We start from the raw sequence: 26,419 nt of genomic DNA on the forward strand, positions 1-26,419 counted from the left end.
GATTCGGTGTGCGAGTGCGTCATGCGAGGCTTTGTGTGTTCAGTTTTATGCGTCGTAAAAACGGAGGCCTGCACAACACCTCTTGGGTGCCTAGGTAGCAATCGGTCGTAATTTGCGTATATAGTTTGCAACCATGAAACGTGAGAAGCTTATCACATGCTGAGCTACGTCTGCCAGGCCGGCTGGCAACGTTCATGAAGCAAGCCATCCTCGCATAGTCCCTTCTACACAAATGGCTGCTGAGCTGCCTGAGTTGTTGTGGCTGGTAGTATGTGGAAGCATGGCGGCCTTTGCGTTCGGCTGGGCAACAGGAGCGAACGATGTGAGTCGTGTTCTGCGAGCTAAAAGCAAGCCGGTGCTTGGGGCAATCACTATTAGCTTCATCACTTGTCAATAAACAAGCAAACATCAGGACTATGCGCAAGCCTTGACCGCCAGCTGTCGTGTCCCTGGAGGTCAGACCCCACACGCGCCCAGCGCACCCCTTTACCTGTAGTTCGGTTGCCGCATATCCTTGGTCCTGCGACACGACGAATCCAGGTCGCAAACGCGTTTGGCACAAGCGTTGGCGCCAAGACGCTGACGCTGCGGCAAGCAGTGCTGGTGGGTTGGGCGCTCCTTGAGGGTTGGGCGCTTCAAGTCCTGTCACGGGGCTTGCGGGCGGCGCACACACACCTCTGTGCAGCAGCGCAGGCCGTGGCGCATGTAGCACTGTGGCTGCTGTTGGGATCCACCTTCTGCCCGACCACCTCAGAAAGAGTGCCGGAGCTACCCTGCAGGCACCACTGTCCATCCCGTTCCCGAAGAACCGCAAAATGGCTGAAAATCCCCATTTGAACACTCCCCCCCCCCAGCTTGCCGCTGCGTTTGAGTTCACGGGGGCGCTGGTGCTGGGCCGAGTGTCCACATCCACCATTGCCGGTGGCATTGCATCCATAGATTTCTTCCTTCGGGACCCAGAGATTTACGCATACGGTGAGCTGTGGTGTGAGTGGGAGGAGCTGCTAGTGATAGGGTACTGGGTACCGTCGAGTGCGTCGCTAGTTTGCCGCATGAAGGGGAGGTAATCAGGAAAGGGAGGGGGCGTGGTATGGTGACCTCTGCTAACCCTCGCTAACTCTGCTGGCATCCATTGACCTCTCTGCTTTGCAGGCATGGTCTGCGCACTGGCGGTGGGGTTTGTGTGGCAGGTGCGCGTTGTCACCACAGGGTGTGCGGGGGTATGGGAGATTGTGTCCATACGGTAGCCATACGGACCAACCGAGGACGTGTTAGTGCCCGGGCAGTGTAGGCAGCTGATGAATAAAGGGGTCTGTTCCTGCACGGCGTGTACCGGCCCTTTCTCTCGCCCTTAATCTGTGCTCTCCTGTTCACTCCCCGCGCACGGATCGCCATGCACTGCTTCGCGCGCTCCCCAGGGCCTTGCAAGGTGAGGCATCACACACACACACACACACACACACACACACACACACACACACACACACACACACACGCACACACGAGGCGCTGTGCCTCCAAGCGCAGTCTGCCCCTGCATGCGAACCCCCAGCCCTGCGCCCCGCCCCCTTGCAGCGCTGCACGCACGTGCCTGCCCTCACCCATCCCTCATTTGCCCCACCCCTCGCGCCCACCGCCTAATTTCCACCCTCTCGTCCCTCGCACCCACACCCCCGCCCCGCCTCCCCCCCTACTACTACCAGCTACTGGGAGATGAACGTGTCCGCCACCCACGCCATCATCGGCGCCATCATGGGCTTCAGCCTGGTGTACGGCGGCCGCGCCGCAGTCAACTGGGCCTCGCCCGACCCCACCTCCTTCCCGCCCTACAACGGCGTCGTGCCCATCATCGCGTGAGTGACGGTCGTTTCATTCTCCTTGTCCTTGCGCTTTTCTGGCACATTTGACGCGCACAAACACACAAACACACACACACACACACACACACACACACACACACACACACACATGCTGACCCACATGCCCGCTCCCAACCACCCCCTCCTTGAGAGGTGCATAGTTCCAAAAGCGCAACCGCGTTATACCCCCCACCATTTTAGCGTTAGCCGCCACGGAAACACGGGGGAGCCAGCAGCCTGCCGCTGGCGAAACAACGGTATGGAATGCGTCGCGTGTGCCCGCTGTACCTCTGGACGTCGGCACTTCACTTCATATTTGATACACACCATCCCATGGATGGCTACCCCACCCACCCACCCACCCACCCATCCCCCCCACACACCCCGCCCTCTCAGTTCCTGGTTCGTGTCCCCGGTGTTGACGGGCGCCGCCTCCGCCGGCCTGTTCGCGCTGCTGCGGCGGGCGGTGCTGCGGCGTCATGACGCCGCGGCGTGGGCGCTGTGGCTCCTGCCGCCGCTGGTGCTGTTCACCACCTGGATCGTGAGTGGAGGCGGTGGGGAGGCGGCGGGAAGGCGGCGGGAAGGCGGCGGGAAGGCGGCGGGGTTGGGTGGGTGGGTGGGCTGATTTCACATCACTCCCAACGGGGGGGGGGGGGGTTGGCGGTGTGCTGGCGGCGATGAGGGAGCCGCGGCTAGCTAGGGTGCAACGAGGGAGGATAGGAAGCGGAGGGAGGGAGGGCGCACTGCATTCGTGTACGTGGAGGCAAGGGGATGCATTCTGAGTCGCGACACACTGACACGTGCCACACGCCCGGCTGCTGTTGTTTGTGACCCCCTGGTTTGCAGAACATGTACTTTGTGTTCACCAAAGGTGCGTGCGCGGCAAGTCTCTGGCTCACAGGATTGATGGATGGATGGCACTGTCTTGCCATGTCCGTGCTTTGCTTGCCCTCAGCCTGCCTGCGGCCCGCCGGGCTCGTTGGCGGCAGCCAAACGGGTAACCAACGCCTTTGGAACGCGCCGCTACCCCAACCGCCTTAACAGCAACACAAACATACACACACACGTATGCGCCCGCCCGCCCTGAAACCTGTCTTAAACCCTCTCAGGCGCGCGCAAGATGCTAGCGGAGCACCACGCCTCCGCCGGCGGCGGCAAGGACTGGTCTGACGCCACGTCGCTCTGGGTGTCGGGCGTCATCTCCGTGGCCGCCGCCGCCATCTGCGCGCTGGCGGCGGTGCCACTGCTGCGCCGCCGCGCCGCCAGCCACTTCGCGCCGGGCGGCGGCGGCATCAGCCGGGACTCAAGTCGCAGCGCGCTGCTGTGAGTGTGCGTGTGCTCTTGTGCCCCAGCGGGCCTGGTGGCCCTCTGATGTAGACAGCGGCGCGTGGCATGCAGGCGTGTGCTGATTAGTCATCGGCTGTGATGACAGCTGTGTTGACTTGATCCTTGACCCGGCTAGCAGGCCAGCTCGCTGACACACATACACTGGTACAGCTAACGGCTGTGTTGAGCGCCTCTGTGTGGCTTCCTTTTGTGGGTGCTGAACAGTATCGTATTTCGGTATGTGCATGCGCATGCAGGGACGGGGGCGCGGCCGCATTCATTCCGCTGACGGCGCTGGACGCGCCAGGCGGGGGGCCGGGCGGCGCCGCCGAGACCGGGACCTCCTCCGCCAACCACTTCCACGTCTCCACACACCTGCGTAAGGTCGGCGCTGCGGCGCGCGGCGGCGACAACGACGGCAGCGTGGGCGGCGAGCTGGGCGGCGGGGCCGGCGGAGCCGGGGGCGGCGGCGGCGGCGGCGGCGGCCCGGGGGACGACCTCACGCCGCACGGCGCCGACCCACATCGCGGGCACGTGTATAACTACCACCATCCGAGTCAGCACGGCTCCGTACAGCGCAGTAACCGCGGCAGCCGTACGACCGTGGGTGCGGCCGGTGTGGGCAGCGGCGTGGCGGGGATCGGGGGGCAGCAGAAGGAGGGCCACGGCCCGGAGTATCTTGGCGGCAGCGGCGGCGCCACGCCTATCCAAGTGCACGTGCACGCGTACACCGCGTTGGCGGAGGGGGTGGAGGGCGGGCCGGCCTGTGTGTCGGCGGCGGAGGCGGCGCGGCGCGGCAGCGGCGGCAGCGGCGCGGGCGCGATGGTGGCGGCAGCGGCGGCGCCGTTGTTGGGGGCGGACGGCAAGCGCAGCCGCGTTGCTGCATGGGTGAGTGGTGTCGGTGGCGGCGGCGCACAGCATGCACATCACTCACCCGGACTATTGCCCATGCGGTCGACATGTGCAACTCGTGCCCCCAATTGCTGTGGCTGCCTTTCCGATCGCGTTCACGTTCACGTTCGCTCATCACGTCACGTGCTGCCCGCGCGCAGGCGGAGCGGATCCGCAAGGCCGCCATGTACGGCATGGAGGTGGACATCCACCAGGTGGGCACTTGGGCACTGGGGGGTGGGGGCGGGGGAAATGCACAAAGGAGGGATGTGGTGTGTGGATGTGGGCACGTGCGCATATGAGCATGTGCTTCTGCTCCCACCGCTACTGCTTGCACGTACACACACATCCACACACACACACACACACACACACACACACACACACACACACACACACACACACACATGCACGCACGCACACAGGTTGTGGAGGAGGACCCGCTGGTGGCCGCCATACACGCGGGGGCGGAGGAGTTCGACGCGCGGGCCGAGTACGTGTTCAGCTACCTGCAGGTGCGGGCGTGTGTAGGGGTGGGGGCGTGTGGAGGGGCGTGTGTCTGTGTGTGGCAGGGCGTGCATGGGGGCGTGTGGGGGAGTGTGGAGGGTTGGCGTGTCTACTTGTGTGTACAGCGTAGGTATGGTTGGCGTGGCGGCTGCGGCTGTGGCTGCGGCTACAGTGCGCCGGCTCTGGTAGGGTGGCCGCGATGATGACCGCCCCCCCCCCATCCTTCCTCCTGGCCCCGCCTCCCGCCTCCTCCGCCACCGCCGCAGGTGTTCTCGGCCATATGCGTCATTTTCGCGCACGGGGCTGGGGAGGTACGTGGCGTGGCGCGGTGGCATGTGCGGTGTGTGGGGCCGCCGCAGTGCGGGTGTGTGTGGAGTAAACTTGCCAAACCCAGCGGCAGGTGTTGGGACTGGGTAGGTTTCAGCGACTGGCACAGCTTATGCGGCCGCAATGGGGATGGTTACAACAGCCCCGCCCCAGCCCCTTGAAACGGGTCCTGTCTCCGTACTTCCAAGCACGACCAACCTCGCATCCACTGTGCCTCCCTCTGCATCTGCGTTTCTACCTGTTCCACCCACACCGCACGCCCTCACCCACATACACTGTGCGTATTAGTTGCCTTGTGCTCTTTTAACACACATACACTCTGTACCTCGCATGCCTCGCAGGTGGGCTACATGGCGGGCCCGCTGGCCACTGTGTATGCGGTGTACGCCACCGGCACACTGCCGCTCAAGGTGGCGGCGCCGGTGTGGTGCGTGCTGGTGTCCGCATTCGGGCTGGTCACCGGCCTGGCCACTTACGGTGAGACATGATACATCAAGGCACGTCACGGCACAGCACGGCGGGCTGGGGCTTGGGCTGGGGCAGGGCACGGTGGGGCAGGGCACGGTGGTCTCCCCCAACTACCGCAAACCCCGACCCCCCATCATGAACAATGTAATGTAAACCCCCTAAACCCAAACCTCCCCTCCACCGCGACCCCCCAGGCTACCAGGTGACACGCGCCATGGGCACGCGTATGGCCAAGCTGACCCCCAGCCGCGGCTTCTGTGCGGAACTGGCCACGGCGCTGGTGATCCTGGTGGCCAGCCAGTACGGCCTGCCCACCAGCAGCAGCCAGTGCATCACAGGTGGGGCCCAGGGCGCCGGAGGGGGTAGGGCCCAGGGCGCCGGAGGGGGTAGGGCCCAGGGGGCCGGAGGGGGGCAGCAAGTGGGAAGAGGTTCTGTCTTCAGTCCTTACTGGCCTGCAAGTGTGGGGGCAGGGCAGGGGTGGCGCCGTCCATGGAAGGCGTGGGAAAAGGCGGGAGGAGGCGGGAGGAGGAACGAATGGAGCGGCAGGGCACGGGGTGTGGGGGGGAAGGGGACGGGGGAGGCGGCTTTCGGGGAGCAAACTGGGAGGGGATTGTGTTGTGTTTCTGTGCTCTACCTTGTCTGGCACATGCTGCCCCCTTTGGCGATGCACCCCGTGCTGATTTTGATGCCCCCGCCCCACTGCCCCCCACTGCCCACTGCTTCTGGGTCTTGATTTGCTTGGGATTGCGAGAAGTACCCCACACACGCACCGATCGCATGAGTGGCTACCCCTGGACGTCGGCACGTCCATCTTTGATACGCACCGGTCGCACGAATTGCTAACCCCCCCTCCCCCCTCCCCCGCTTCGCTGCCCCCACGCGCTGCAGGCGGCATTGTGGGTGTGGGCCTGCTGGAGGGCCTTGGCGGCGTCAACTGGGGCTTCTTCGGCAAGACCTTCGCCAGCTGGGTGTCCACACTGCTCATATGCGCGGGGGCCACCGCGGCACTGTTCGCGCAGGTGGGGCGGGGTGGGCAGGGCAGGGCAGGGCAGGGGGCGGCGGGCGGTGCCGCAGCCTTGCGTCGTCTTCGGGGGTTTGCGTTCGTGCTTCCGCACCTGGGCGCACTGGGCGGCGGCGGACTGTGGATGTGGGGGTGTCCACCAGCGCGTTTGTAACGGACGCCGCTGCTGCCATTGCCGCGCCTGCTGTCCATCGCCCCCCGGTTGGTTTTGGTTTAGCTTGGGCTGGTATTTACACCACCACCACCACCACCACCCCGCGCCTCCCCTCTTTGTTCCTCCCCCTCCTCCGCCACCCCCTCAGGGCGTGCACGCCCCCTCCATCTCCCACACCCGGCACCTGGCGGTGTACGAGGACCGGGTGCTGGGCCTGGGCAACTCGCTGTTCCGCGAAATCAATGACACGCTGCACAGGTGCGTGTGTTAAAAGCCACAAGGAAAACATAGCGCAAAGTAGTGTGGGTGCGTGCGTTTGCGTGTGTGCGTGTGTATGTGCAGCCATATGCAAACATACCGTAGTGTGAGACACCCCAGGGCAAGGGCCGCCGGGGCCAGGCCGCCATCCACGCCACCTGCCGCACCTTCACGGCCGCACCTTCACGGCCAAACCATGCAGCCGACCCTCACGGTGGGGCCACGTCACCTCCAAGCACGACCGCAACCGCCCCAATCTCCCTCCCCACCCGCCCGCCTGTGCCGCACTCTCCTTCGCCCCCTGTGCCTGGCTGCGCGTTCACTTCTTGAACAATCATGAATGTAACCCCCCCCCCCCCCGTATTTACAACCCCGCCCCCCGGCCCCTCGGCCCCCCGGCCTACCAGGTTCCCTCCCGGCGGCTCCTCCGCCAACCCGCACCTGACGCGCCTGCCCGCCGGCACCGTGGAGCTGCTGGACACAGCCATCCGGCAGCACGTGGACATAGCCCAGAGGTGTGCGTGTGCGTGTGCGTGTGCGTGTGTGTGTATATGCAATGTGCATATGCGTGTGCGTGTGCGTGTGTCGCCAGGCGCTTGGGTGGGGGCACGATCTACACATCACCTGGGACGCATACATCCCACCCCACGCCTGCACCTGCTCTGGCAAGAACCCAAAGCTGTACCTCCTTGCCCTACTCCTCCCCAAGTGTCCCCTTCCCCCTCCCCCGCATCCCTCCACCTTCTCCCCCCTGCCCATCCTCCCGCATCCTCTTCTCCTCCCCTCCCTCCAGGTACCGGCAGTACCGCAGCCAGGGCACTGTGGCTCCGGACGTGGTGATGGCGTACCTGGAGAAGGCGCTGGCGCTGCTGCAGAGCCAGAGCATCGTGACGCTGGGACAGCAGGTGTGGCGGGGGCGTGTTTGTGTGAGGCCGTGTGTGGGGGGGTTGGGTGGGGGGGGGGTAGGTTATTGCAAACCCGACCAAACCAGGAGCAAGCCGGCCCACAGAGCGCGAGGGGGCGGGCAGGCGTTGGCAGCATGGTGACTGAGGGACATGTAGGGAGGCAAGGGGGAGGCATATGGGTGGAGGTGTTGGGGGTGGACTGGGCGGCGCTTGCCCCAAGCCACCAGAGCTGGGCCTGGCAACAGGATGAAGACAGGAGGGGTTGCAAGGATGTTTGGACAAGCGGTACAGGATGCGGGTGGGGGCCTGGCACTGCAGATAGGATGTGCGCCCGCGACCTGCGGGGGTGCAACCCTCGAGTTTCCAAGGGGGGGGACGTGCCTGCCGAGCGAGGGAACCTGTGGAAAACCCGCAGCAGCCACACCTGTGTGACCCTGCTCTCTAAGCTCGTCAATGCTAAGTATATGCCACAATACGGTCGGTGTGCCGCTGATGCGACCCCTCCTGCCGCACGCCCCTTCCACTGCCCCCCCCCCGGCTCCACAGACGGTGTATCCTGGCGCGGCGCTGTGCAACGATGGCTCCTTTGACCCCGGCCACCCCGCCACCGGCCGACAGCCCTGCGCCACGCCCGCGCTTCTTCGCACCGCGCCCTACCCAGTCAACATGACCACCTTCCCCTGATGATGATGACCTGTGGAGTGGGGTCAGGCGCGCGGTATTTTGGCAGGGCGAACGGTTTTGTGAGCAAGCACGGTTGCGGGGGTATGCGCATACCTGGACGTTAGGACATGGCGCCTGGTGCCCGGATGCACCGAACACGTGGTTAAATGCCAGGGTGGTTGCTGTGGTAGGCCCCAGCAAGGCCCGGCATCGCGCGCGGGGGTTGCAACGTGTCGTGTACCGTACGTATGAGAAAGTTTAATGGAGATGGAGGGTTCAGCGTGACATTGGCAGGAGCGGGCGAAGCACCGACCCAAGAGTAGTCGCCGAGCTAGCCTCGTTGCGGCACGTTGGGGGTGGCAATGACATCGACGGGATGTTGTGTCAAGCACATCTCGGGTGCGCATACGTGTGTGCATAATGAAGTGCCGGGCGGGTGCGGCGTTTGCGGCCCCGACGGTCATGTAAAGGAGAGGGAAGGAGTTTCGGGAACTATCATGCAGGCTGGTGGTTTGTTGGGTATTACCGCCGCGGCCGAGGGGCATGGTGCGAACGAACTTCCTTACTTCCTGGTTCCGGATGGATTGGTTGTGCCCACACACAATGCAAATATATGGCATCTTATTACACCATTCACGTGAGAAATCCCTGGTGCCTTAGATCAACTATTCCCGCGCGAAATGGAGCCCGGGGCCGACACCAGCATCGCTTCACCGGTGATGGAGCCGACCGTTGAGCACGACCTGTCCAATATCTACCGATGGATAAGACCGCATTTAGGGGCCCGAGAGCGGCGAGCAGTCCGGGGCGCCTGCACCTCCTTGCGCGCATCCCACGACCGCGAGGAGCCCGGGATAAGCGTGGTATCACAGATGAAAGGCGCCGCTGAGGGAGCTCTCATTGCGCTCGACCTGTCGCACACAACTGACGCTATCGCTAAAATCGTGGGGCACGGCTGTCAACCCAGCCTCCTCAGCCTGCGGCTGTCGCCCTCCGACCGTGACGCTGAGGCGCGCGGGTGAGTGCCGGGGCTGGGGCCGGGGACTACGGTAGCAGCTTTCGTGAGATTTACTTGGTGACAAGGGTGTCTCTTAAACAGAGCCTGTGGGACGTCCGGCCATTTGTTTGGCGTGCCTGCTAACGCTTGTCGCTCAACCCTGCACAGGGTTGCTGCGTTGCAGTGCGTTGCCTCCTCCAGGCACAACGACGGGCAGCATGTCACCAGCCCGCGAGCGAGCCCTACGGGGCCCTCCGCGAGCGCGTCCCTCACCACCCTCAGCGCGCAGAACTTCCCCCTCACAGCGGCGTCTGTGGAGGCGCTGACCGCCGCCGCACCCTGCCTCTCCACCCTCGCCCTCGCGGACGGCCCCGACCTCTCTGCCCTTCCACGGCTCCTCGCCACTTCTCCCCTCAGGCACACGCTACGGTCTTTGCAACTGGAGCGCTGTAGTGGCTGGCCGTGTGATGCTACAGCCCTGGCAGCGGCGCTTGCTGGTTGCCAGCGGCTGCAGCACCTGAGCTGGACGCTCACCGACCCTGCGGCTGCGGAGGTGCTGGTGGCTGCGGCGGCCCTTGACGATAGCACTCTGCTGGAGGCAAGCCACTCGGCAGGTGCAGCAGACAGCCGGCAGGCCAATGGTAGCCTGCGGCGGCAGCGTGAGCAGGCGAAAACGAGCGCGCGCGGCGCAGGGCAGGCAGCGGCCGCGAAGAAGGAAGATGAGCGCCTGGCTAAGGGAAGTCGCGAGCAGCGCCTACGACAGCTGGTGGCAGTGGCGCAGCACCAGTACGCGCTGGGGGTGGCCTGCGCCGCGGCCGCGCTGCCGACACTCACACAACTCCGCTCCCTCACCCTGGACCTACGCCTCCCCGCCTTCGACATCGGGCCCGACACAGCGGCCCGAGACCAGGCGGCCGCGGCTGGCGGCGCCGCAGCCAGGCACCTTGGCGCCGGGCTGACATCGCTTACCCGTTTGACACGGTTGGAGCTGGATGAAGGTGGGTCGGCGCCGCATCCGGCCTGGCGGCTAGAGCTGCTGGCGGCGGCGGCGGCGCTTCCGCAGCTGGCGGAGCTGAGCTGGCGGCGGCTGGAGGTTGACGGCGACGCTGCGGCGGCGCTGGTGGCGTCCACGTCATTGGTGTCGTTGAGCTTGGAGCGGTTTCTGGCGCCGGCGGGCGTCACGGCGGTTGCGCTGGCAGCGAGCGCGGCGGCAGTGACGGCCAAGGCCGGCGCGGCGGCACTGGAGGCAGCAGTTTTAGGGCCAACCGGGGGTGGCGGCGGTAGAGGGGCACGGGCTGTGGCGGCAGCGGGGGCGCCAGTGGGCATGCCTGCAGCGGCTGCACTCCGGTCCGCGGCGGCTGCCGCCGTGGCGGCGGCGGCAGCCGCCGCAGCCATGGCTTTTCCGGATGCTGCGCAGGAGGCGGCAGCGGCCGCTGCGGCAGCAGCCGCCAGTGGCGCCCCACCGCCTCCGCCTCTGTGGCGGCGTCTGCTGCTGCCGCTGCCGCCACGGCTGCGTCAGCTGCGGCTGCGCTACAGTGGGCTAGGTGGCATGGCGCTGGCGGCGTTGGCGGCACTGCAGCTGCCGGCAGGTGGCCTGGAGGTGTTCGAGCTGCGCAACCCCAAACTGGAGATTGGTGGGTGGGGCTTTGTGAACTTGCGTGGGCATGAATTTTGGTTTCCCCGCGCTCCGCTACTAAACCGGGCCCAGCGCCCATGCGGCGCATGGGCCCCAATGACCAAACACACACACGCCAACAACAACGAACACTCCGAACGCAGGCAACCTTGGTTTCCGACAACTCGCTGTGCTCGAGCAGAAATCATCAGATACGTAGCTGCCTTTTGATGTAGGCGCGGGCTGACATGCCCTCATTCCTCGAGCGACCCTTTGCCCTTGTGCTCTCTTTAACACACAGGTGATGGAGACGTGGAGGCGGCCTGGGGTAACCGGCTGCTGCCTCAGGCAGCCCTGGCCCTGGCCCTGGGCATACACAAGCTGGCCGAGGCGTGTCCGCGGCTGGACACGCTGCGAGTCATGAACGAGGCGCGGCAGCGAGAGGCCCTGGCGGCGCCGGAGGGCTGGGGGGGCCGGAGCCAGCAGCAGCCCCAGGGTGGAATGGCAGGCGCTACAGGAGGAGGTTTGGGGGGAGGTGCAGGAGGAGAGGGGCCGGGGACGGGTGGCGGGCACGCGCCCTGGCTGTCGGCGTTGTCGGGGCTCAAGTCGCTGCGGCGGCTGACGCTGAGCGGCCTGAAGCTGGGCAGCGCGGATGTGGAGGCACTGGCGGCCAGCTGCCCTGCACTGGAGGTGAGGGAGGTCACGGCAACGATGGGGTCTGTGCCGTGTTCGGGGGATGGGGCATTCGGGGAGGGGATGCGCGGATGGTGGTCGGAAGCCAACTTCTTGACCTAAGGCCTGCGTGCGCTGGGTTTGCTCCCGCGACCGCGCCAGCTGGAAGCCGGGGGGGGGGGGGCGGCATCAGGGTCTGAGCCAGCAGGGCAGGATGCGGCTGCGGCGGGCACGGTGGGGGCAACGGCCGAAGATGGCCCCGCTGGGTTGCCCACTACTTCTGTGACCTCCCGAACAGCCCATCCCTTGGAATTGCACCCCAACCCGCCCCCCTCGGCGCCGCCGCTTCCATTACCGCCCCGCCAGGAGCTGCACCTGGTGCCGCTGAGCTCGGTGTCATCGGCCGCGGTGCGGGTGCTTCGCGGCATGCAGCTGCGGCGCCTCACACTCCCCTACGAACGGCACTGAGGGGGCCGACCCGCCGGCGGACCCTGCCATGGAGGCAACCTTGTGAGGCGCTTGGCGAGTTGAGGGCACCTGCTGCCGCTGTGGCGTAGAAATGTTGGTGGTGGAGGGGACGAGCAATTGAGCGCACACCGTAGTGCTTTTACCAGGACGCTTCAAATGTTGTACATATGGGAACGGGGACGGGTGGCGGCGGTATTCAAGTTGTTGTGGTCGTGGTGGTGGTGATTGTTGTGGGCACGAGTGTAACAATCCAACGATGGTGGATTAGCCATGTGCGCTGCGCCCACAAGGAAAGTCCGTCATAAAGCCGGGGGGCATCGTGGTGTTGTGCAACTCTACTGCACCCATCCACAATCCACTCTACCAGCCACGTGTGTGATGTTGCATTAGCCAACGCATGCATCGGTTCAACGCCACACGACGCCGGCCGGTCCCGACCCGCACATCACCAGAAATTAAGTTCGACGATGGCACAAAGAGAACCACTGTGTGCTGGTGTGCTGTTGTGCTGTGCCGCGAATCTCCGATGCGGACATTAACTCCACCTCACAGTACACACTACGCACAGGACCGTACACACTAAGCACAGGAAATAGACGCAGGCGACCCGGGAACGGACACGCAAGAATGCCTCAGTCGTTTGCGTCGGCCTCCGAAAGGGCCGAGGAACGAATCTATATGAGCCACATCATGGGAGCCGTCCTGCCTGTTGCATAAGAAATGCCATGAAATGCACGGGTCGCACGCACACGTGGGCTACCTGAGCATATTTCAATCAAAAGCATTGGAAGGCGCAGGTAGGCCGGCCGCATGCCATGGATGCGCTGTGCAACGAATCTTTCATGCTTCTCAGTGCTACTACTATGTACGACAAGCCACACTGTACGTGCGCGACATTTGGTCGTGGAAGCGAGTACAGTAGTATTCCGTGCTACTAACCCTGCGTGCACTGACATACTCGGTCCTAACGTGCATGAGCGAAATATAGTTATTTAGGACTGGTCCCGTACTATGTGCCCCGCCCCACAGGCTGGTAGGTGGGCTCCATCCGCACGCCGTAGCAGTGACAGCCATTTACCGCATTGCACGGCATCAAAAAACATTACGAGTCTGGATAGTTCCTGCCAATGCTGCCGCAAGGTAAGCTCGCAACGCGCGCAACGAGTTCAAGCAGCAAGGCGGCGGAGGCGGCGCTGCATGCGCCTGTTCGCCATCACGGCCGTTCCTTGCTGCGGCAGGGAGCTAGCCGCCCCGTCAGCGCGCCCCTGCTGCAGGTCCGGATGCCGGCTGGCAGCCGTGTCCGCAGATAGCTCGCTGGTTTGGCGCCGGCGTACCGGGTTGTCTGTGAATCAAGACACCGGGGTTAGAAATTTTAGAGAGCCACTGGGCGCACGACTGGGCGTGAGCGGGCGTGAATTCTCTGCCTCCGCGCAATGCGACTCACCGTCCACGCAGATGCCGTTCTCGCAGTGCGTGTTGGGTCCACACGATACGGTGTTGCAGGGGTCTGGCCAGGCGTGAAGCAGGGGCACACGCACACACGCATGCAAGGGTTAGGAAAGGAAACCACGGCAGCAGGCCCCTAGAGTTTGCGCATGTGTGTGCTTTCACACGACACGGCAGCCGCGGCACACCTCGAGCCAGCCCAGGTCATTCTTACCTAGGTTCACGCATGCGCCCTCCACGCACACTTCGCCAGCGTTGTAGCAGACCACGTTGATGCATGGATCTGGAAGCACAGATGCAATGAATGGGCGGGATGGCGGTGCCATTGGTGTCAAGCAAGCAAGAAAGGGGAGTAGATCATACGGTAGACCCGCTGCGCAGCGGCACGCACGTACCCGGGTTGTCTATGCACAGCCCATTCAGGCAGCCCTGGTTTGGGCCGCATTGCACATACGTGGTGCAGGGGTCTGCAAGGCACGGGTGCGGGCACAGGATATGGTAATTGGATTGGCGGGAGGTGTTACTGCTGCACGGCTGCCTGGGAGGACTGCCAGCGCCCCTTCCCTCTCTCAACTTACCCACGAACACACAAATTCCGTTCTGACAGACGTTGAAGTTCTCTGGGCAGCTCACGCCTTCGCAGGGGTCTGAGGCGCGTGTGGCGTGAGTGGCAGCAGCAATCGCGGGTTTTAGTAGTCAGGCTGACACGCCGCCCGGTGCCGCCCCATGCAGGCCCTAGCTCCGCCTTACCGACGTAGACACAGCTGCCGTCCCGGCACTGGAAGTTTTGCTCGCTGCACTGCACGCCGTCACAGGGGTCTGTGGGTACACAAGTGAGTAAGGCGCCAATGAAATCACCATACCGTATGCAGTGATGCAGTCACATGATGATACTGATGCATCCTCAACGCAGAGAAATATGGGAGTGCATGGTGATAGCGTGTGATTGCTACAAGCCATATCCTTACTCACCTCGATAGATGCATGCGCCTCCCTCGCAATACTCGTTGGTGCCGCACGCCACGCCAGCGCAAGGATCTGCAGTGAGGATGTTACAGCAAGTAAAGGGCTGCATCTCGTGACGCCGCCGTCAAGGCGCCAAGCGGCCTTGCACCTCCTGCAGCTCCCAACGCAACGCACCGTGGTACACACAGGACCCGCTCTCGCATGTCTCGTACAAGCCGCACGTGATTCCAAGGCATGGGTCTGTGCGTATACACGGGCACACAAAGGAATAAAGTGCCACTCGACTCACAATACAGTAGTCAGTCGTATGTAGTCATGTTATGATAGTGATGCATCCTCGACGCACGCAGAGAAATATGGGGGTGCATGGTAATATCGTGTGATTGCCGCAAGCCAGCCAAATCCTTACTCACCTTGATAGATGCACGAGCCTCCCTCGCAGTACTCGTTTGTACCGCACACCACGCCAGCGCAAGGATCTGCAGTGAGGATGTTACAGCAAGTAAAGGGCTGCATCTCGTGACGCCGCCCTAGCCCCAGCCCCAGTCCCTAGCCTCAGCCCCGACCCACGGAACGCGGCCCACGGCCCCGGCACACAGCCCACGGCCCCCACCCGCCTACAACGTCCATTTCTACATCCCGGCTCCGCGCCAGCGAGTTAAGACTCACCCACGTATGTACAGGTGCCATCAACGCACTGCTCGTAGGCCCCAGTGCACACGATGTTTTGGCAGGGGTCTGCAGGGTGCATGAAGCAAGCCACACAAACAGTGACACCGTGCTTGAAAAGGCAGAAGCAAACACCCTCACCAGGCGCCTAGCAGTAGCTCCCGCGCACAGCACGCACTGCTCACCGTTTGGCAGGCAGATGCCAGCCTCGCAGTGCTCGTCCGCCGCGCACGTGGTGCGCTGACACACATCACCTGCGGCGACATGGCGAAACCGCTCAGTACCGCAAGCACGCACACGATCGAGGGGAATGCCGTGTCGGCGCCAAATTGACACTTCATCAACTTGCCGTCGTCCACGCAGATGCCGTTCTCGCAGTGCGTGTTGGGTCCACACGATACGGTGTTGCAGGGGTCTGGCCAGGCGTGAAGCAGGGGCACACGCACACGCAAACACGCATGCAAGGGTTAGGAAAGGAAACCACGGCAGCAGGCCCCTGTAGTTTGCGCATGTATGTGCTTTCAGACGATACGGCAGCCGCCGCACTCCTCGAGCCAGCCCAGGTGATTCTCACCTAGGTTCACGCATGCGCCCTCCACGCACACTTCGCCGGCGTTGAAGCAGACCACGTTGATGCATGGATCTGGAAGCAAAGACGCAATGTATGGGCGGGATGGCGGTGCCATTGGTGTCAAGCAAGCAAGGAAGGGCAGTCGGTCATATGATAGACCCGCTGCGCAGCGGCCCGCTTTTATGCACGCACGTACCCGGGTTGTCTATGCACAGCCCATTCAGGCAGCCCTGGTTTGGGCCGCATTGCACATACGTGGTGCAGGGGTCTGCAAGGCACGGGTGCGGGCGTGGGGTTGAGTGTTGGACTTGGTCATGATAGAGGGCGCGTGAGCCAAGCAAGAGAGCAGGCAGCCCACTGCCTAACCAACACATGGGGGGATGAATCGTTAAGGTTTCTATGGACTTACCCACGAAAACGCATACTCCGTTTTGACAGACGTTGAAGTTCTCAGGGCAGCTCACGCCTTCGCAGGGGTCTGAGGCATGTGAGGCGGTGGCCAAGTTGTTTTCAGAGTGAGACGGTTGACGCTTGTTCGTTTTACCCTGCACTGGGTCAATTGGTGCGCACGCCCTCAGACTCACCGACGTAGACGCAGTTGCCGTCCCGGCACTGGGTGTTTTGCTCGCTGCACTGCACGCCGTTGCATGGGTCTGGGGAGGGTAGATGGGTAGATGGGTAGATGGGTTGCACGGTTTGAGGTGCGGACTGATTTGCCTTTCCAGACATGATGTCACTGAGCCATCCAAAGCTAGGAGCCGTGCCACCGATGAGTGCAGCCCGCTTGCTGCCAGCCCCTTCCCAGCTCACCTATGATGGTGACGCACACGCCGTTCTGGCACTCCTCGCTGGTTTGACAAATCACATTGGTGCAGGGACCTGCTGGTACAAGGGCGAGGGCGATTAGCAGGTTGCAGTTTGGTTGCATCACGTGCATGCATGAAACCTGGCTGCCTGCCTTGCCCATGGAACTGCTGGGTACCGCATGATAGCCTCCTCGGGGCCTCCGGCCCCGCACTTCATACCACCTGTGAAACACTGCGATTGTCGCGACCCTACCTCGCTCACCGCACTACAAGCGTGGCAAGCTGTACCCGCATGCGCACCTGGCTTCGGCACACAGTAACCGTTTTGGCACTCCTCGTTGACGGTACAGTTTACGCCGATGCAGGGGTCTGTAGGCAATGCACACGCAACACACGCAAGAGGACCGTCAGCAACTATGCGACAGCAAACAACCAACCGGCAGCCTTCAAGGTAAGCTGCTACGCGCGCCTAAGCAGCCGCACATCCTTAGCCACAACAAAGATCTGAATCCGTTGTGCAGCAAGCGACATAAGGCACCAGCACGGTAGGCCCAGTGGGCCGCGCCACCTGCCAACGCCGCGCCAGCCCCCGGACCCCGACCCTCAGCTTCCGCCTGCCCCCGCCCATAACCCTCACCCTTGCAACCCCTTTAGCACCTCGCTTCATCCCCAGCCACTCGCTTACCGCCAGAAAATCAGCACCCAGGCACTCACCAATGTATGTACAGGTGCCATCGACGCACTGCTCGAAGGCCCCAGTGCACACGATGTTTTGGCAGGGGTCTGCAGGGTGCATGAAGCAAGCCACACAAACAGTGACACCGTGCTTGGAATGGCAGAAGCAAACACCCTCACCAGGCGCCTAGCAGTAGCTCCCGTGCACAGCACGCACTGCTCACCGTTTGGCAGGCAGATGCCAGCCTCGCAGTGCTCGTCCGCCGCGCACGTGGTGCGCTGACACACATCACCTGCGGCGACATGGCGAAACCGCTCAGTACCGCGAGTACGCACACAGGGTGAACTGCCGTGTCGGTGCCCAATTGACACTTCATCAACTTGCCGTCGTCCACGCAGATGCCGTTCTCGCAGTGCGTGTTGGGTCCACACGATACGGTGTTGCAGGGGTCTGGCCAGGCGTGAAGCAGGGGCACACGCACACGCAAACACGCATGCAAGGTTTAGGAAAGGAAACCACGGCAGCAGGCCCCTGTAGTTTGCGCATGTATGTGCTTTCACACGATACGGCAGCCGCCCACGTCGAGCCAGCCCAGGTGAACCTAACCTAGGTTCACGCATGCGCCCTCCACGCACACTTCGCCGGCGTTGTAGCAGACCACGTTGATGCATGGGTCTGGAAGCAAAGACGCAATGTATGGGCGGGATGGCGGTGCCATTGGTGTCAAGCAAGCAAGGGCGGGCAGTCGGTCATACGGTAGACCCGCTGCGCAGCGGCACGCTTTTACGCACGCACGTACCCGGGTTGTCTATGCACAGCCCATTCAGGCAGCCCTGGTTTGGGCCGCATTGCACATACGTGGTGCAGGGGTCTGCAAGGCACGGGTGCGGGCACAGGATATGATAAGTGGCTTGGCGGGAGGTGTTACTGCTGCACGGCTGCCTGGGAGGACTGCCGGCGCCCCTTCCCTCTCTCAACTTACCCACGAACACACAAATTCCGTTCTGACAGACGTTGAAGTTCTCTGGGCAGCTCACGCCTTCGCAGGGGTCTGAGGCGCGTGTGGCGTGAATGGCAGCAGCAATCACAGGTTTTAGTAGTCAGGCTGACACGCCGCCCGGTGCCGCCCCATGCATGCCCTATCTAGCTCCGCCTCACCAACGTAGACGCAGCTGCCATCCCGGCACTGGAAGTTTTGCTCGCTGCACTGCACGCCGTCACAAGGGTCTGTGGGTACACAAGTGAAGAAGGCGCCGCTGAAATCACCATACCGTATGCAGTCATATGATGATAGTGATGCATCCGCAACGCAGAGAACTAAGGGGGTGTATAGTGATAGCGTGTGATTGCCACAAGCCAAATCCTTCCTCACCTCGGTAGATGCACACGCCTCCCTCGCAATACTCGTTGGTACCGCATGTCACGCCAGCGCAAGGATCTGCAGTGAGGATGTTACAGCAAGTAAAGGGCTGCATCTCGTGACGCCGCCGTCAAGGCGCCAAGCGGCCTTGCACCTCCTGCAGCTCCCAACGCAACGCACCGTGGTACACACAGGACCCGCTCTCGCATGTCTCGTACAAGCCGCACGTAATTCCAAGGCATGGGTCTGTGCGTATACACGGGCACACCAAGGAATAACGTGCCACTCGCTCGCTCAACTCATAATACAGTAGTCAGTCGTATGTAGTCATGTGATGATAGTGATGCATCCTCGACGCACGCAGAGAACTATGGGGGTGCATGGTGATATCGTGTGATTGCCGCAAGCCAGCCAAATCCTTACTCACCTTGATAGATGCACGAGCCTCCCTCGCAGTACTCGTTGGTACCGCACACCACGCCAGCGCAAGGATCTGCAGCAGTGATGTTACAACAAGCAAAGCGTCTGCATCTCGTGACGCCGCCCTAGCCCCAGCCCCAGTCCCCCTATATATGGGGGTGCAGAGTGATGTCGTGTGATTGCCGCAAGCATCCAATCAAATCGTTCCCCAGCCACCTTGATAGATGCACACGCCTCCCTCGCAGTACTCGTTGGTACCGCATGTCACGCCAGCGCAAGGATCTGCAGTGAAGATGTCACAGCAAGCAAAGACTTTGCATATCGTGACGCCTCCGCCACGGCGCCAACCGGCCTTGCACCTCCTGCACCTCCCAACGCACCGTGGTACACACAGGATCCGCTCTCGCATGTCTCATACAAGCCGCACGTGATTCCAAGGCATGGGTCTGTGCGTATACACGGGCACACAAAGGAATAAAGTGCCACTCGACAGCTCATCGTCACAATCCGGCCCACTAAGCCAGTGGACAGCAAACCCACTGGGCCAGTGGGCTTTGGTTGTCATATAACCACGTAACATAACAATCAACTATACTAATGCTAAATTACAGTATTGTCACTCCAGGCCGGTGCGACAGCGGGCCCCGACCGCGCACACGGCCCACCCCCTATCCCGCCCCCGCCTGGTCCCGCCCCGCAATGCCCCCAGCCCCGCACCCAAACTTGCGCTGCGCTCCAGCATCGCCCCCCTCTCTCTTTAGAGCAAGATGTTCCCAATGTGCGAGCATCGACCGTGCCTGTGAATCGCTTTCCCATTGCCCGAGAATCGCTTCGGGCGGGGCTGGGGCGGGTTGAAATGCTTCGTACAGCACTGGGTGTGTGCTATATGGCGGAGTCCACCGAATGTGGTGCGGGCTAGGCGGGCGGCATTGCCTGGGCAGGGGGGTGGCTGGAGCCGCACACGCTCGCTCCCCACCCCCGGCCCCACGCTCGCATGGCCCGCCCCGCATTGACCCCGACATAGCTTTTTGTGCGCCCGGTATCGTCCCCCAACTGCAAGCGAGCACTCCCAAGTGAGAGCTGCAGCATCAATTGGGCCTGCCGAGGAGGGTTGGCGTGCCCCCGTTTAGAATCGCTGCTCCACAGTCGCTGGCCCCTCCCACCGCCTCCCACCCCCGCCTCTGCCCCCTCCCACCCCCTGCCTCTGCCCCCCGCCGGCCCCGTTCAACCCCGCGCATATGCCTCCCACGGCGCCGACAATGCCTACTACGTGACGCTCGCAGCGAGGAAAGCACCATTCCCCCCCAAGGTCCGCTAGTTGTGATCGGGGTCCCCGCAAAAGTTCAGCTGCCATAGCATCCCCAAAGCTGCAAACAATACATAACGATGCTTATGTATGTCAACTGCATCGACAGCTGCCCTGTATCTGGTGCCAGCGAGCTGCACTGCCGCGAGATGTCCCCGGAATGTTGTCGGGGCCAGCTGTCGCACCGGCCTGGCGTGACAATACTGTAATTTAGCATGAGTATAGTTGATTGTTATGTTACGTGGTTATATGACAACCAAAGCCCACTGGCCCAGTGGGTTTGCTGTCCACTGGCTTAGTGGGCCGGATTGTGACGGTAAGATGCACTCGACTCATAATACAGTAGCCAGTCGTATGTAGTCATACTATCATAGTGATGCATCCTCAACGCATGCAGAGAACTATGGGGGTGCATGGTGATATCGTGTGCGTGAATGCCGCAAGCAAGTCCAATCCATCCTCACCTTGATAGATGCACACGCCTCCCTCGCAATACTCGTTTGTACCGCACTCCACGCCAGCGCAAGGATCTGCAGTGAGGATGTTATAATTAGTCAGGAGTCTGCATTTCGTGACGCCGCCGTCAAGGCGTCTATCAAGCGGCCTTGCACCTCCTGCACCTCCCAACCCAACGCACCGTAGTACACACAGGACCCGCTCTCGCATGTCTCGTACAAGCCGCACGTGATAGTAAGGCATGGATCTGTGGACACGGACGGTGTAAGGCAGTGAGTGAGCAGTGCGCGGTAGTACAGCACAACAGCAATAAGACTGGCGTTCGTTGCCATGCATCGCAGAAAGGAGAGAGGCGTGACTTGAGGCCGGTGGGCATCTGGGCGATTTGCAGCCCTTAGCCCACACCCCGTGCCCGAAGCCCGCCCCACGCACCTGACACAAAGCAATTGCCTTGGTCGCAGTACTCGTTGGGCCCGCAAGTGACGGCTTCGCACGGGTCTGTGAACACGCCACGGCCGCCATCAATCCGAGGAAGGGGTTGGCAACATCGTCGTCTCGATCGTTGGATGGAGCCCACATGCCGCAACCCCATTGTTCCGCGCCCGCCCTGCCTCCTCATTATATGTGTGCATGGCCCCCACAATTGAAGCGCATTCTGGTGGTTGGCTGCAGGCAGTGATGATGGATTCCCCCGCGCAAGGAAGAACCCCTGATGGCTTATTCCCTTCCCCAGTACTCCCGCCGCAAATGCACACGCATGCACGCACGCACCTTTGCAAACGCCATCCACGCAAACCTGCGACGCAGGCAATGGAGTTCAATTAGTTTGTGCGCATATATAGCTGTCAGGACAAGAAGGAGCGAGGGGCGGTGATTGCAGCACGCGCACAATTATTCTACACCTCACATGGCAGCAAGGCGCCGGAGTGCGAGACGCACGTACATATGAGCCCCACTCTGCGCGCCGGCTGCTACACCCTTCCACCCTCCACGGCGGGCAAGTTCATGCATAACCACATCGTGGCCCGTCCCGTGGAACTGGGGCGCATTACCCTCCACACAAATAAAGCCGTAGCTGGGCTTTCACGCCAGCGTACGTACGCACCTCAATGCCTGGGCAGTTGACGTTATCGCATGGATCTGCATTGCACATGTGCGGTGCCCGTGTGAGCGTGGACAGCATCCAACAACTATCGGGCACGGATTCATTGGAAACCTGGCTCACAAGTACTTGCCCTACATTAACTTATCTCCTTTACACAGCGGTCCACGCACGCACCTGGTGGGTAGCAGGTACGGGTGCTCCAGTTCGGGCTGGCCACGCAGATTTCCCCCGCAGGACAGGGATCCAGCATGCATGGAGGCACTGTGAAAGTGCGTGCGTGACACGTGTTACGTTAGGAGCAAGTTGAGCCGTTAGTTGCGACGGGGGTGGATGCACCAGCAGCAGGTAGGTAGGCTAAGATGTCAACAGGTGCAGCAGACAGTAGGACACGGGCGCAGCATGTACTTGTTCACTTCACGTCAGTGGCGACACTCTGCTGCTGGTAGGACGCGGCCGTGAGCGCGCCGCCGCCGCCGGTGGAAATAAATAAACCCGCCCGCGGCCTCTGCTGGCTGGTCCATTTGCCATTGAGTAGATAGCTATATATAGGCATCCGGACTACAGTACAGCAGCACTCGGACGGTGTCTACCCTGATCTGCCAGCCACTCACGCCTGCACACGCCAGTGATGACCCGTCCCTTGCACGTGCACAGGTGTTCTGTGCCGTCCACCGCTGTCAAGCAGATCTCATGCTCACTGCATAGGCTCGCCGCGCACGGGTCCACTGCAGCAGGGGGTCCATCCAGCACATGGGCGTGCACAGGGCGTGGTTACACACACCAGAGATTACACGCACGCAGGGTGGCTGCGCAGGCCTCTGCTGCGCGTGCATGGTGCGGCCGCCCTACCTACCCGCAGCAAGGCCCTGCAACACATGCATGTCTGCGCACCACGCACACCACTAAGAAGTGCCCGGCGCAGATTGACCGGCACTACCATTCTACTCACGGACACAGGTGCCATTGTACCAGAACTGCGGGTAGGTGCAGGAGGGGCTGGCCGTGTCATCTGCGACAGCCAGGGTCAGGAGCCGGCGGTGTGCACGGCAGCGAGCGAGCAGTGGTAGGTCGGTGTGGCGGCTAGCAGCTATAGCAGTGCGCACAGCAGGGGACAGCAGGTACGACAGGACAAGCAGCGCTGCGTACTATCTAATGACGCACTCAGCAGCACGTAGGCCGAGGCCAGCAGGCCGGGCATGACTGCATGATGAGGCAGCAGTCACCAGCAACACGTAGGTCGAGCGCAACGTACGCATCCCCTACCGGTGCTCCTGGTCACCCGCCCGGTAGCGCTAGGTTCGCCTGCTGCCTATGTGCCAACCGAACCTGCCCATGTTTGCATGCGTGCCGCCAAGCACTCACCCACACAGCTCACAGATGCAGCGTCAAATCGGAACCTGCCGGTGTAGGTGCCCATGTAGTGCTTCTCAAACTCCGGGCACACACAAACGTGATTGCCGGGGGTGTTGACGCAGCGGGCCACGCTGCCGCAGCGGTGCGGCAGAATGGCACCGGGCTGGCACTCGTCCACATCGACGCAGTTGCGGAGCGTGGCGTTCCACGTCCACCCCGCATGACATCCATCATCGTCTGGATGGTTCGATGTGCCATGGGTGGGTCAGCCGTTAGCGTGCGAGGGAGCAGCATGGATCTTGAAAAACAGCTAGCGTGTGTAGCAGGGGAGCGAGTAGGGCGGAGCCGCAGGCATCCTAGATTTACCCGGGATACGAATTGGCAGCGCGCGGCGGCTGCTACGTAGCTATCATACGTGCAGGGCTCCTATCTTAATGTCTCCAGACATTAATTGGCCATTTTGGCCGTTTCCTAGACATTACTCCCAGGGGCTAATGTCTGGGGCGAGACTTTGTTGGATGGCCCGGGTTTGGGGCCGGTTTTGTCCGAATTCCTATGGAGAAGCCCCCAAACCGCCATGTGCCCAGACAAAAGACGGCGGCCACCCGGCCGTTTTTGTCTGGAGCTAGACATTACCCCCAAAACAAGATACGACCCCTGCATACGTGTATGCATGGCTGGGGAACGCGCGACCAGCCGCCTTTCGGACCAGGCTTCGGACAGGGTTTCGGAACAGATCTTCGGACCAACTTCGGACCAGATTCGGATGAGCGGCTTTCCCCGCATGCGTCAGAGCCGTCCACCCATATGTAGTGTTTCGCACGCATCCCTTGTCTCCGTGCACCGGTGCGCGTATGCCGCATGGCACAACCCGCCGCATACCGCTGTTTCGTACCATGGCAGCTCAAGCTGAGGCGGGCGGTGTGGTAGGGCGCCGCAGAGACCGTTGCGCAGATGGTGTCCTCATCTTCAGGCGTGCCTGCGCGCGCGCACGTCCATTGATAACCAATGCATTACAATGGTTTGTCTACACGCAGCATGACAGACCGATAGCGCATGCAAGAGTGTGCGACACGCAGCAGGTAGGACTCCTCGCAGAAACCCTCGCACGCGTGACTTGCAGGAACTGCATTATCTTTGTGTGAGGTGCACACCACAACCCCCACGCACAAGGTCAGCAGCAGCAATAGCAGAGCTGCAGCAACAGGCGCGCGCTGCGCGTATTTACATGTATTCAACCCGATGCATCACCCACCTCGGACGCAAATCGGGTCGCTTTTGCTGCCGACCAGCAACGCGTGTCGATATCCTGGCTTGCACTCGGAGCAGTCGATTTTGGACCCCTTCTCCGAGCACAGCGCGTACCGGTCATAGCCTGCGGCAGCGTGATAAGGCGACACATGGCCACTGCGGTGCGGGAATACCTGGCTGTGCACGCCAGCATACGGTTTCAGCGAGTCGAGTTGAGTAGTTGACGAGCGGACACTGTCAATCGCCGTTACGCCGCGCATGGAAAGCGTGTTCATGGTCCTGATGGCCAGCAGACCCTCTCTTACACTTTTGGATGTCGCAGAGGGGGGCCTTGGCGCTTGCTGCCAGCGCTGCACGCGGAGGAAGGAAAGATTAGTTCTTGGCGGTTTGGTAAGGACGGACCTGCGTCGCGCCCACCTGGAAGAACGCCACATAGCAGCGCCACAAGCCACCAACAAAGCATTAGGAGGCACACGTTAGCCCGAGGAACGTAGGCACGCACGCGCGCGCGAAAAGCAAGGCCCGACTGCTCGCCAAGTTGCTTATGTCCGGAAACTATGTGACCACAATACCAACTAAAGCTTTACGTGAAATTAGATTGGTGCCACTAGTAGGTCGGCGCCGCTGAACGATACGCATTGTCGCAATCTTCTCGGTCGGCCAAGACAGCCGGCGGGCCTCCGACGTGCGCAAAGAAACACGCCACACTAAGCTTGCATGATTATCCTACCTACAAGTTGACTTTGGGACACTGCGAATACTCGCAGCCATCCTTTTGGCCAACCGCTGCCACTGTTCACGCGTGACGAAACCGTCTGACTGGTCTGACTCAGGGTGGCATGGCCGCATTGGAAGGTTTTAACAACGTTGCACGCAGGTAAACATGTCACATCCACATCTGACATCATCACGTGTTGGTGTGTTGGCCGCGGCAGGACAACTCAGGACAGCTCGTGAAGCCACCTCAGTGACCGCACAACAGGAAGCACCCGTAACGCCCGTTCGCGTGCTTCGTTTCCCAGCTAGCTCCCACGACCGTAGCACCTCGCCTCCCCCTCACCTCGCCCGCCGCGCAGCCGTCCTTGTCGTATGGCAAGTCTTCACCCACCTGCATGCCGTACGTGTTGCACAAGGTGTTGCACGCAGAAGGTGCAGTCAGTCCGAGCTGCAGCCGCTGGCGCCTTTGGAACCGGGCGTGGCACATCGGGCGCTGGCACACGCCTTGACGCCCGGCTTTGAACCCTTGCATTTGCAGTCCTGAGTCAAGGGCACTTTGCGAGGCGTGGTGTAGCCCCGGAACGCACCAACTGTCTACACCAGCCACGCCCACCTGCCCCTCCGCCGCCACGTCACCCCTCGACAGCCAGCTCCGCCGCCAGCACCGCCTCCAGCTCCAGCTCACTGGGCTTGATGGCCTGGCCGTCCTGTGTGCGGGCAGGCGTCACGAGGCGGTGATCGGTGGTGTGGTGGGGCGAGAGGAACTCAAGTAGCCAATCCTTCGCCATAGACCTAACTTGCCGCCGCCGTCCCCAAGGCCATGTACCGATGGACGTCACCACCACCGACACCACAACCGTCTAGTCCTCCCCGCCGCAGTTACCGCCTCGCTCGTCCGCCCGCTGCCCGCCACGCGCTGCGCCTTAAGCCGCGCCAGGTAGGCGGCACGCCAAGACGTCGCCATTTCCGAACGCAGCGCATCATTCCGACACCGCCGGCATCGACCGCGGCTGCGCCAGCGCCACAAAGCCGTCCTTGACGAAGCGATCCACGGCGGCGACGACCGTGGCAGGCAGCGCAGCCGCCGCGGCGGCGGAGGCCCGCGTCAGCGTCATCGGCACGGTGACGCGGGGAGCGGCGGGGCCTTCCTGCGCCACTGCGCGCACCACGTAATCGCTCAGTGCTG

At 62.2% G+C, this 26,419-nt stretch overlaps 3 protein-coding genes across 3 annotated transcripts; 2 read left to right on the top strand and 1 right to left on the bottom strand.

The window, feature by feature from the left end:
- On the top strand, positions 1-8,992 carry CHLRE_12g489400v5 (uncharacterized protein). The gene is made up of 20 exons (XM_043067893.1): positions 1-322; positions 541-603; positions 855-975; positions 1,153-1,190; positions 1,419-1,429; positions 1,704-1,853; positions 2,256-2,400; positions 2,706-2,730; positions 2,969-3,182; positions 3,443-4,073; positions 4,238-4,291; positions 4,502-4,591; positions 4,850-4,894; positions 5,252-5,387; positions 5,573-5,716; positions 6,267-6,397; positions 6,702-6,811; positions 7,219-7,326; positions 7,605-7,716; positions 8,263-8,992. Exons 1-20 carry the CDS (start codon positions 281-283, stop codon positions 8,398-8,400), a joined length of 2,508 nt encoding a protein of 835 aa, XP_042918042.1. The 5' UTR covers positions 1-280; the 3' UTR covers positions 8,401-8,992.
- A 48-nt stretch (positions 8,993-9,040) lies between these two features.
- CHLRE_12g489350v5 (uncharacterized protein) lies at positions 9,041-12,312 on the top strand. Its single transcript, XM_043067892.1, has 4 exons — positions 9,041-9,397; positions 9,545-11,010; positions 11,293-11,681; positions 12,030-12,312. The coding sequence occupies exons 1-4, from the start codon at positions 9,252-9,254 to the stop codon at positions 12,129-12,131; spliced, it is 2,103 nt and encodes a 700-aa protein (XP_042918043.1). The 5' UTR covers positions 9,041-9,251; the 3' UTR covers positions 12,132-12,312.
- A 3-nt stretch (positions 12,313-12,315) lies between these two features.
- On the bottom strand, positions 12,316-25,080 carry CHLRE_12g489300v5 (uncharacterized protein). Its single transcript, XM_043067891.1, has 43 exons — positions 24,934-25,080; positions 24,822-24,866; positions 24,521-24,640; positions 24,161-24,244; positions 23,275-23,502; positions 22,862-22,921; positions 22,524-22,637; positions 22,087-22,173; positions 21,913-21,947; positions 21,579-21,603; positions 21,240-21,305; positions 20,989-21,054; positions 20,816-20,881; positions 19,426-19,491; positions 19,262-19,327; positions 19,053-19,118; positions 18,806-18,871; positions 18,638-18,703; positions 18,424-18,492; positions 18,248-18,316; positions 18,065-18,136; positions 17,872-17,940; positions 17,650-17,715; positions 17,489-17,557; positions 17,304-17,372; positions 16,890-16,958; positions 16,594-16,662; positions 16,368-16,436; positions 16,193-16,261; positions 15,980-16,051; positions 15,787-15,855; positions 15,562-15,627; positions 15,398-15,466; positions 15,213-15,281; positions 14,957-15,022; positions 14,718-14,783; positions 14,550-14,615; positions 14,328-14,396; positions 14,156-14,224; positions 13,973-14,044; positions 13,792-13,860; positions 13,576-13,638; positions 12,316-13,473 (listed from the first exon to the last, which is right to left on the bottom strand). The coding sequence occupies exons 1-43, from the start codon at positions 24,977-24,979 to the stop codon at positions 13,298-13,300; spliced, it is 3,192 nt and encodes a 1,063-aa protein (XP_042918044.1). The 5' UTR covers positions 24,980-25,080; the 3' UTR covers positions 12,316-13,297.
- Between the last annotated feature and the right edge of the window lie 1,339 nt (positions 25,081-26,419).

This window comes from Chlamydomonas reinhardtii, chromosome 12 (genome assembly GCF_000002595.2).
Source record: "Chlamydomonas reinhardtii strain CC-503 cw92 mt+ chromosome 12, whole genome shotgun sequence".
Lineage (NCBI taxonomy): Eukaryota > Viridiplantae > Chlorophyta > Chlorophyceae > Chlamydomonadales > Chlamydomonadaceae > Chlamydomonas > Chlamydomonas reinhardtii.